This window comes from Lissotriton vulgaris, unplaced genomic scaffold (genome assembly GCF_964263255.1).
Source record: "Lissotriton vulgaris unplaced genomic scaffold, aLisVul1.2 SCAFFOLD_235, whole genome shotgun sequence".
Lineage (NCBI taxonomy): Eukaryota > Metazoa > Chordata > Amphibia > Caudata > Salamandridae > Lissotriton > Lissotriton vulgaris.
In genome coordinates, this window is record NW_028253230.1 from 824,686 (window position 1) to 836,897 (window position 12,212).

Sequence of the window (12,212 nt, forward strand, 5' to 3'; positions counted from 1 at the left end):
CTTAACACTCTATTCTCAACACCAGGCTCTAAGTACATAGATGATCTATATATAAATATGCATAGTAATAGTTAATTTACACTTCATTCTATATTTAACTCTGAAAACATAGTGGCAGTAAGTATTCGCACTCGATATTGTTGGGGGAGGGGTGGATAATTTGTCACTCAGTAACAAAGATGCATGGGTTAAAATGTTGCTCCATCTCATTTTGCTACACATGCACACGCGTGTTATTATTGGCCGTGTTCATTCACTGGGGCCTGGGGACAGCTGTTGCACACCCGTGACATTTATTGAGAAAGTACAATGGCTTCCAAGCCGGGCTGTATATGCCTCGCACTTCCTTTCTGTATATGCACAGTTTTATATGATATTTGTGAATGTTCTGTCTTTTGTCAGCCTGTGTTAAGATAGATAGGGGCATATTTACAAGCCCCTATCGCCACCACAACGTCACTTTTTATGACGTTCCTGTCACAATAGGGTATTTGTCTTATTTACAAAGCAGTGATAAGCCACATAACGTGGTTTAACCCCTTGCATGCTTGGGACGGCCCCTGGCCGTCATGCATCACGGTGGGCATGTGCAGAGGATGGCTGGGGGCCAACCGAATACTGCCCCCTATTCAAATCGCCCGCACAGTGTGAAAATTCACGCTGCATGTAAGGGGTTAGCGCTGCCTTGTAAATAAGCCCACCTTTGTGTTTAGTGTGAAAGGGACGGGCAAAGGGTGTTGGGTTGGGTGTTCCACTGCAACACATGTGTGCTGTCATGTGTAGCACACATAGAAACAGCAAAGAGCCTATGATCATTTATGTACAGGAAGGTCCTCCTTCCTGCACATAAACAATCATTTTTTAAAAATTCAGTTTTGCAACTTCTATGTGTGCTGCATTAAGCAGCACACACAGAAGTTACAAAATAGCATTTAAAGATTGTTTATGTTCAGGAAGGGGAACATTCCTGCACATAAACAATCTTCCCCTCAACACAGGCATCCTTGCACTATGGTGCAAGGGTGCCTGTGTTGGCGCCACTCAACTTAATTTAGTGCCAGCTAAGTGGGAAACGCAGGGCTACCTAAAGAACATCAGAAGATGTCCCCAACTATAAATGAATGAAGGGCAGTAGCTCAAAATATAGAAAAATTCACCCACAAAACAGCTCAACTGATTTTTTATTTATTTGTCATTATTAAATATTTTATCGTCTTCTTTAAAAGTGGTCAAACAGAACAAATACAAAAATATCATCTATGGTAATACATCAAATATATCACATAAAACAATGTAAACTTTTCACAAATATATTTATAAAACACAAAAGACCAGCCCACCCATAACAATATCCTGAAAATATATAAATGTACACACTATAGGGGGTCATTAGGATGGAGGATTTTCCGCATCCTCCGGGCCGGCGGAAGCCACCGCCGGCCCGGAGGATGCGGAAAATCCTCTGCGGACCCACCAGGACCCACCGCCACATTAGGATGGCTGGTGGGTCATGGTTTAGGTCCGCAGCTTTTCCGCCGCGGCTGGCTTACAACCGCGGCGGAAAAGCACTAAAATCGTGAAGGTGTCTCTTAGACACCGTCAGCCAGATTAGGATGTGCTTGGGAACATGCTTTTCCGCGGCGGCTTTTCCGCCGTGGAAAAGCATGTGTAACTGCACTGCAGGGGCCCATTGCGGGCCCCCTAGGTGTAGTGGGGGGTGGGGGTGCACATGGGGGGTACCTATGGTACCCCCCTGCATTTGCGTGCACAATGCAGCAGGCACCGCGCGGTGCCTGCCGCTTTGTGCACGCAAATGCTGTGCATGCATTTTTAACATTGCTGCGGGTGCAGCTTGAAGCTCCACCCGCAGCAATGTTAAAAATAGAGGATGTGACCGCCACCCTGGCGGTCACATCCTAATCTGCACAGAGGGAACGCCGCAGCCCATGCGGACGTTCCCTCATGCTCTGGGGTCGCGGACGGACTCAAGTCCGTCCGCGATCCTAATGACCCCTAAATATCCAACAACCAGGGAACACATACATCAAGCACAGACAATGAATCAAAAACGCATTCAATTACACAAATATATAAAGAACATCAAACATTACAAAAAACTAAATATACAATTCACAGTTATACCAGATATAACAAATACAAAAAAGAAGAAAAAGCGCAGCGGCGCGTTTCGGAAAGTACCAAACACAATATAGAGATTCCTTCGTCCGGGCGCACATTTCATGATTTGATCATAATTCGTGATCCGGGGTTGATCATCAAAAAAAAAGAAACATAATACAGTGTGCACAATCGAGCTGAAGAGACTGTCTAAGCACTTTAAGGGCACAGATTCTTTTACAGAACCTGGAATCCGAGTGGAACAGGATAACCTCCTAGAGGACTGGAATTCCTGAGTTATAGGTAGAAAGATACACAGGTACACTATATGCAAGGCTTCCCAGGAGGCAATAGCAGGAAAGTCACGAAGATAGACGTAAAGGCCCCCAGTCAGCCAGAGCCAAAAGTTAAAATGCTTGATGCCTTTATCTTAGCTCCTCAAATTAAGATCCATCGATATTAAAGTAGCGGAGGTGACTGCCGACGTCTTTAGATGTGAGCAAGTATGGCTGCAATATACGAGTGGTAGAGGATAATTACGTTCATGACCTTGCTCAAATTATTCTGCCTGGTAAAAAAGGGAACTATCAACGCCAAGGGCTACACCATATTCTAGTAAATATGGCGCAGCCCTGTGTTTCTAAAGTGACAAAGGGTGTTGTTAGCCTTCTTGGATTAAGGACACACTTCACCACTTTCTTGTAAATATGCCCCTAATGTTCTCTAACTTTTTATCTATGTAATGCATGTGCGGAAAAGGTGAGACTGTTACTTTTGTGGTGCCTTTCTGCAAAAGTGAGTCTGTTGTGGTTGTACAGTGCAGCACTGTTCTTGTGTGCCCGGGTTGTGTGTGAGTACACAGTCTGAGTTGTCGCCACATACAAGACGCTCTGAACATTGAGTGAAGTAGTTTGCATTTTTAAGAAGTGCGACTGAACATATATTGGTGCATTAGCAGCTGATACATGTGAGCATGCTGTTCCTAGCACGGGTGTTGTCTTGAAAGTGACTTGTTGCAACAAGGACGCCTTTGACACTGTGGTTGAAAGAGCAGACAGTGGTCAGTGCGGGTAAGAGGGTCTCAGGTCAATCAATAGTTACTGGGCCACAATCAGAACACTAAGATCTCTATGTTCTGATACACTGGGGCCACCGTAGTGTAGACCCATGAAAAGAGAATCAAGCAGCCGTTTAGCACTTGTTTCTCAGGGCGGTGGGGCAGAGCAGTGAAAGACTTACCCAGGAAGGTACTGTGGGCTAAAACTCAACAACACAGCAAACAATATTTCATTTAATCAATGTCCAGGCAATGCATTTTTTTCTTTTAAAAGTGTATTGGGTTTAATAAACACATAACTAAATACTGCGCACACAGTTATAAATATGTACCACATATTGGATGGGAATACCAATAGGGACACCATGCAAGGACTCACACAGACCATAGTGGGCGCAAACAAATGAAAGGTTACTGTCACCTGCCAGCCCATTGGACATCCTATTCCAGAGACACCTTTACTAAGCATGGGCGAATTTTGCGAATCTGGCGTTTGCGAATTTTGCGAATTTTGCGAATTTTGCGAATTTGCGAACTCGCAATCCGCAAAATCCGCGAATTCTCGCGAATTTGCGGATTTTTTTTGTGTTCGCAAGGATTTCTGCCAGTTCGCAAGGATTTCTGCCAGTTCGCGAGGGTTCTGTACCAGTTCGTAATTGCGAACTTACATGTCGGCTCGCAACGGTCGCGATTATGTTGTTTCTACGTCTGGTTCATCATCACAGGTTCCCAGCACCCTCTGTTTCACCCCTGCCACCCTCTGTTTCACCCATGCCGCCCTCTGGTACATCAATGCCACCCTCTGGTTCATCATCACAGTAGATTATGAGGGGAAAAAGCAAGCACACCTGCCTGCTTCAACTGACATGAATTCATTTGGGGTTGATTTATTAATGTGTCACTGTTTTAAAATTCAAGTCTGGCACCTGCTTCCTTATCTGTAATTTGCTTTCTGTTGCAGGTCAATTTTTTTTCCAGGACCTTTGTGGCCTACTTGTAGCTATTCTATGAGCCTGCTGTGAGGGTCAGAGCAGGGTCATACAATTGTTGCAACTAGCAACTGAACTCTGGAGGGGCCCTTGTCAGGAAGCACTACAGGGAATGGTTACTAATGATGAGTTTGAACTTTTGAACCTGCTGAATGCTTTCACTTTTGCAAAACTCGTTTTTCTGCAGAACAGCATTACAGCAACTGTAATGCCCCAAACAAGCTTATATGAGAAAGTTGATTTCTAATCCAAAAGTTATCCAAAGAAAATCAAAAGGCCTCAAATTCAAAAAAGTGCAGGCAAATGTCAACCTGAGGAGTTATTCTGATAAAAATCATCATTTTCAGAAGGTCTATGCTGCTTGCTAGCAGATTTCTTGTGCAGAATTGCAATTTTTGTAATTTCGCGAGTGCGAGATTGTTGCTGCCAGCCGCACCTACATGTTCGCAATTGCGAACTTACACCGCACGCCGCAAAATTATATCACCAAGAAAAAAAAATCCGCTGTGTGCGAATTTGCGGATTTTCGGTAAATTCGCGAGCGTTCGCGGATTGCGAATTTACCGAAAATCCGCAAAATCCACGAGCGGAACGGATTTTCCGCCCATGCTTAACCTTTACTGTCTTGCCCCCTACAGTCTTGCACATCTCCCGATTCTGCCCTTCCCCGTTCCTTTTGTGAGCCCTCTAATGCCCCGTCTGCCCCACAGTAGAAACAGTTCAAACCCTCCTCTCCTAAGCCTCTCCTTCAGGGAGTGCACACTCCGGTGTACATTGCTGGCCATAGGCGAGGTGTGTTTAGGTCTTAAAAGCTTGTGCTGCCACCAGATCTCATGAGATCGGAGGTCACCTAGCGGCTTGGACTTGCCTACAAGCTGTTGCCCTTCTGGGGGTCTCTGCCAGTTCTAAAGAACTCCTTGAGAAAGCATCACCAAAGACCCCCGGGAGCCCCATCAATGTACAGAGGCAAGAGAGACTGCACCTTAAGATCCTTCGTATTGTATCTAGGGCTGGACTGGGAACACTGACATGGGAGTGGGGGGGGGTGCGGGGGTGCAAGTGAGAAGCACTACTAATACCACCACCACCTCCATCAATACCACGACCTCTAATACCACTAATACCACCACCAATATAACCACTAATACCAGCACCACCACCATCAATACCAGCACCACCAACACTACCACCACTACCACCACAATTACCACCACCAACAGTACAGCCACCACTAATGCCAATACCACCACCAATAATACCACTGCCAATGTCAACACCACCACCAATACCACCAACACCAATCCACCACCACCAATACCACTGCCAATGTCAATACCACCAATAACACCACCAATACCAAAATACCACCGCCAATACCCTCACCACAAATACCACCACCAACAATATCAGCACCACTAATACCACTACGACCAATACCACCAACAATACCACTACCAGCAATACCATCAACACCACCAATACCACCACCTATACCACTACCAACAATACCACCACCACCAATACTCCCATCAATACCACCAATAACAAAATACCACCACCAATACCACCTCCAATACCCCCACCACCAATACCAAAAATAATACCACTACTTCCTACCAATATGACCACCAATATTGCCACCGATACCACCATCAACACCAATAGCTCAACCTCCAGTGAGTGTAAGACCTATTGCATTGCAAATGCTTTTTAAATAAGTACTTTCTTTATTTGATTTCCTTGAGGAGTCTGTTAAGTCACAAATAGCAGCCAACTTATGTTTATCCTCCTACTAGAGTTTCAGCTCTTTAAGTGCTTAATTAAGGCCCGAATCTCTGGCATTACGTGTGTTCTGTGTTGATTTTTTATCTCCTGCAAGCATTTTACTCTTTCTGACACCACCCTTTACCCATCTTATGAGCTCAATACCAAACTCTCAAATCATTTAAAAAACAGATATAGAAAAGTACTTTAAATCAAGTTCAAAACAGTGCTGTAGGAAATTCAATGACACAGATTATCTATTTCAGCTCTTAGTATCTGTGGTGCTTCCACTAATATGTGTGCTATAACCAATTCACTGGCCTCCGTTTGGCTTAAATCCTAGCCCACGGGGTTGGGAATGCGAACAGGCTCTTGCCACTAGCATGCTGTGTCTTGGGAAATTCCAATAAATCCAGACTACTTGTCCTAGATGCTACATTCTTCACAGTACTCGCCTGTGATTTCTGATAACTTCCAAATATTCCAAGAGGAACCTACTTACTGTTCTGCTGGAATGAGGTGAGAGCCTATATTTCATTGTCCATAAATAGTGGAGAAGTGTGGCTCACGGTGTAGAGCAGGCAGACCCGAAAGCTGAGGTCAGACCCGGGACCAGGGTTCAATTCCCGACGCGGCAGGGTCTTGAGCTCAAATGTCCACAGACTCGATAATTCTTGCTTCGGTGCCTGCTCTAATCATGGGTTCTCACTCTGCAACTCTGGGCATTAAGCTTGCTTAATCTCCACAATGGCCCCCCTGCGGCGGGATGCCTGCCCTGTAGGGGCTATCTCACAGGGAAACGCCAGGACGGGTTCCCAAGGCAAGCGCTGGGAAACCTCCGGGTAGCTGTGCGCTCAATAAATGCAATAATAATAATAATAATAATAATAATAGTGCATAACCAGGAAGCCCCGCCCCCACTGTAAAGTGCAGCAGTTGATGGTGACTATCACAGCAAAAGAAAAAGCTGCTTGGGCTCATCCCTAAGGTAGAAAAATATTCAAACTGGAAGCGGGCACCGACTGGCGTCTATTGAAATTCATGGCAGCAGATGTAGGGAGTAACAAATGAGAAGCAAAGATACTTTAGAAGGTGTATTCAATTCAAAATGATTTATATTATATATAAACAGAATAGCTGCAGATATAGATTGTTATTTTAATGATGCATTTAGTTTAGCAGGTTTTAAATTAAACACCCTACTTTTTTTGCTGACAGTGTGTTGCTAATATCTCAGTATGCCATGGTGCTGCAGAATCAGTTGTCTAAATTCTCTATGCTCTGTGGGGAATGTGGTTTGTCTATCAATCCATCCATCTTTAACACCCGTTGATGTTTTAAACACCCCATACTCTTAGATTAAGAGAGATCTCAGGTCCTTACCCTCGCTACAGACCTTTCGTAGAGCTCTTAAAACCTGCCTCTTCCGGCAAGCCTATGTGTAATGGATGAATGGTTCTACTTTCTGATTTTATTGTTAGGCGCCTTGATACCTGCAGGTTATTGTTTTGCGCATTATAAATTGTTATCATCATCATCATCATCATCAGAGACTCTAAATGTTTTTTTTTTATTATTTAGGTGTTCTAGTTGCATCAAACTGCTCCTGGGATGAAACAAACAGAACAGAGTAATGTTATGTTTAGCTATAGGGTGAGCTCTTCTCTCCTATCTGGAAAGAGTTTAAATTATTGTAGTAGTTCTCTAGTAAATGAGATATACGAGGTGCAGAAACAATCCATGGTCCCAACCCATAGGGGTATGAAAACTTCCCAGCACATCATCTACTCTTTTATGATCGGATCTAGGGTTTGGAATGTCAAACGTGTGGCTGCATTCAAAACATAGAGCTTGAAACGTATTAGAAGTTTATTTGTATTACAAGGTAGAAATTGGTTTTATGGACAGTTAGTTCCTAACAAATAGTTTTTTTTACATTCACGAAGAGGAATGTCTTACCAGGCGTGTCAAAAAATGTGAATGTTTGTGACTTGATTTTGGTTGCAAAACATTGATACATGCCTTACCAAATCACTAGTTGGAAGGGACGTGGTGGAAATGTATTATTCACTTCTACATTCAATAACGAATTGCAAAAATGTGTCTTCTACATTGCAAAAGGCAGGTTTGTGGCTCTAAATTCTGAATGGGAGCGTTTGTAATCACAAATATGGTAAACCTTTATTTAGTAGACAATAAAGATCTTCTCCATTATGTCTCCAGTTGTTCCAGAGGCTGATCACGTCTTCTACTCTCCTATTGTTTTTAGATTAACCATTTAAGATAGGTTAAACATGCTGCAAACAAGCAGCGTTATTTATCTCCAGTCATGATAGATTGGTTTCGATAGGATTTCCTGCCCCTGGCTTCTGGTACATGCTTCAGCCACCAGGAGTGGCAATGAAGAACCTCCTGGCTTCTAAATGTTTGGTGTCAAACTGGATGACTTTCTTATTGCTTCTGACAATTCTTGGCACTGTTGCTTCCTTCTTCTTGCAGTCAGGGACTGGAAAGAACCTAGAACAAGTCCTCTTTACTAGCTCCTCTTGTTAATTCATTCAAATACATGAAATTGTGGTTATGTTATGTTTATCTTTGATTGAAATAACAATATATATTTGATTCTAATTGTAATATCTGAATTGAATTCTCCTTGATTCTTTTCTTTATTTATGTATTCTTGTCGTTAAGGTTTGACCCACTAACATTCCTGCTTGATGCTGAGCATTTGTTTAGTTGCACGTTTCAGAAGAGTATGTTTATCTTCTTGTGGATACCTTATAGAGTAACCTTTTATAGCATTATTAAAATTAGAACATTGAAATGTTGAGTGCTCCATTGAATACAATGGAGTGATTGGGGCTCCTAATGACTCTCAGTTCAGTATTCACACCACTTCTGTGTCTGTCTCATTATTAAAGCAAACTGGGCACTAAGGCCTAGATGTAGGTCGCCAATTACCGTTACCGACCGGTATTTGGGAATTGGCATGTAGGGGGCATTTTATTTACAGAATCGGTATATTTACCGATTCGGTAAATATACAGAATCGGTAAAATACCGAATCGGTAAATATACCGATTCTGTAAATCTAGATGTAGGTGGCACTGTAATCAGTGCCACAGGCCCTTACCGAATCGTTACTTACCATGGAATACTATTCCATGGTAAATAACGAATTCCAGTGTACATGCACATCTGTGCCATGTGGCACACAGACATGCCCTAAGGGCATGTCTGTGTGTCACATGGCACACAAGCCAGAAACAGGGGTGCAACAGGGTGTCAAAGTGACACCCTGTCACCCTTGCAAAATCGGTAATTTTACCGATTCTGTAATTACAGAATCGGTATTTGCCATTGATTCCTATGGGCTTCAAGGCCCATAGGAATCAATGGCAAATACCGATTCTGTAATTACAGAATCGGTAATTACCGAATCGTACCGTTTCGGTAAAAAATACCGATTTTTTTCCTAAATCTCATTTTCCGATCTGAATTCTGTAAAATTCGGTATTTTCAGATCGGAAAAATCGCTTTACCTACATCTAGGCCCAAGAAAGCATACTTCTAGAAATAATTGTTAATTTTCCACAATTTGTCATAGTTTTCTTGTTGGCTACTTTCTAAATTTGGCACTATTTTGGTTATCAATGGGAACGAAAAAAATATGCTTGGGGTTTCTCCTGCCTCATAAATCAGTCTTAAGATATATGTCTTGATAAAATGCATTGCAAGTATACTGCCCAACAGCGATATTGGCAAGCTGTATACATAAATGATGTAATGTGAATCGATTGCATGTGCCTGATATAGACATTAAAAATTTTCCTCTGACTTAATTTGATTCTATTTATTTCAAATTGTAGATTATTCAGAAGATATCTCCAAGATCATCATGCGTGCCGCAAACTCCAGCAACATAACTCTTCTGTCATTCCTTTTGATGGGCTTTCCTGGGACTGACCATACAACCATCTACATTTCTCTTCCCCTCACTCTGGTATATCTTCTCTCCATTCTAGGCAATGGCCTCATTTTGGTCATTATAAAAGTAGACAACCAGCTCAGAGAGCCCATGTACCTGTTACTGTCTATGCTTGCAGCTACTGATCTCTGCTTGTCCCTCTCTACTTCACCCACCGTGCTCAGTGTGTTTTGGTTTGACTCCAGAAGAATACATGTTGATGCATGCCTATTTCAACTCTTCTTTCTACATACACTGTGCTCAATGGAATCCGCCATCTTGGTTGCCATGGCTTTTGATCGCTATGTTGCCATATGTAACCCGTTAAGATATAACACTATATTGCACCCAGTAATAATTGCAAAGATAGGTCTGGCGGCTTTTATCCGAGGTGTGACGCTTCATTTACCTTTAACCTTCCTATTAAAAAGGCTTCCATTCTGTGGCGATGATGCTCTATCTCATGGCTTCTGCTACCATCCGGATGTGATGAAGCTTGCGTGTGCCGATATAACCATTAATAACAAATATGGCATGGTCATTATCCTCTCCACATACCCTCTAGATGTTCTCTTTATCCTGTTTTCCTATGTGATGATTCTGAAGACAGTTGGGAGCAAGTCAATGAAAGCTGAACGTTTGAAGGCATTGAACACCTGTGTGAGCCACCTCTGTGTTGTTCTGCTATTTTACATCCCACTCATTGGTTTGACTTTAGCCCACAGGTATGGGCAAAAGGATTCAATTCTTCTGCTGGTCCTGATGGGAGGTGCCTTTCTTGTGATACCACCAGCATTGAACCCAGTAGTTTACAGCATGAAAACAAAACAAATCCGCAATGCCATCCGTAAAAGGTTCTTGGGGAAATAAAGGACGATTGAGAACCTTGGGCTTCATACACAAAAGACGTTGCATTTAACAACTCAGGGGCATATTATCAAGAACGGAGTTAAGATTATCGCCGCTTTCCTGCTGCTAAAGCGGTGATAATGGGCTTGATAATATGCCATAGAGAATTCCAATAGAAGCCCAGGTTCACAACAGAACATGGGTTTCTATGGGAATTCACAATGGCATATTATCAAGCTCATTATCGCCGCTTTAGCTGCAGTTTCCTGCCGCTAAAGCGGCGATAATCTTAACTCTGTTTCTTGATAATATGCCCCTAAGTCCAACTGAGTGGACGACACCTCAGTATAACAGAGTTTGATAATGCAAAGTCTCAAAATAGTGCAAAGTTGAAAAAGGAAAGGCAGAGAAACATTAGTGACTATAAATGGCGTGATTTGGCTTGTAAAATGTAGAAAATGGCGAATCACAAGATCTTTTTATGATTTGCAATTGACCTAAACAAAAAAGAGCAAAAATTGAGACAAATGTGACAGGAGGTCCTTTTAAAATGTACACGCACACTTAAAGACTTCGCACCACAATGGAACTGTCCCAAGCTGCCCCTTCCAGTCTGTCCTGGTCACTTATGCTCCACAAACATGTCTGCAACAATCTTAGAGAGTCAAAGGCATCTTTAACCATTATTTTGGGATAATCGAACACACATCTGCAGTATTGAAGTATTCAGAAGAAAAGTAACATCATTAAATTAATCTGCGAGGAAACTTTAGGAATATATTAAAGGAGACTTAGACATAAAATTAATATGGAGACATAATGATGCCTTATCCTGCATAAGGTACAGACAAAATGTTAGTTACAAGCCGTATATTGGTAAAAACTTATATAAATCCTTTTTCAAATTAAATGAGGTTTTAATGATAAAGAAAATGGACAGAATACGTTTGGCCTATAAGATGTTTAATAAATGAAACCCGATATATATACCTGTAATTGAAATGAAATAAAAAAATTACATAGATTTGTAAAGTTTCCATTTACAACAAGGAGTCAAGGCACTTTAAGAAGGGGAGCTCTGAAGGAAAAAGTAAAGAAGAAAAATTCTCCTGTCCAATCGGAAAATTGTAGCCATTAGAGAAAGGTCTTCAATGCTTTAAGAAAGCTATTGTGTTCCTTCAAATCACTGATAGCACGGGGAAGGGAATTGCATAATTTTCTGCGGACACAGAAAAGGCCCAATCTCACCACCTGGTGTTCCTAAATGTAGGAATGACTACAGGATCGTAGCTGTTAGACTGAAGCTGTCTAGTGGAGATATATCTCTGGAAAATCATTGTCGGTCCGCTGGGCCTGGTATTTTGCACCTCCCTATGAACAATGCATTAAGCCTTAAAGGTAATGCGTTGGCTCCCCAGTAGTCAATGCAGTTTGGAGATCCTCACTGAGACTGATTGATGTTTAGGAA

The 12,212-nt window shown here is 42.3% G+C and overlaps 1 protein-coding gene across 1 annotated transcript; it reads left to right on the top strand.

The window, feature by feature from the left end:
* The first annotated feature begins 9,826 nt into the window (after positions 1–9,826).
* LOC147661099 (olfactory receptor 51G2-like) lies at positions 9,827–10,765 on the top strand. Its single transcript, XM_086951341.1, has one exon. It carries the CDS (start codon positions 9,827–9,829, stop codon positions 10,763–10,765), a length of 939 nt encoding a protein of 312 aa, XP_086807467.1.
* Positions 10,766–12,212: the final 1,447 nt, after the last annotated feature.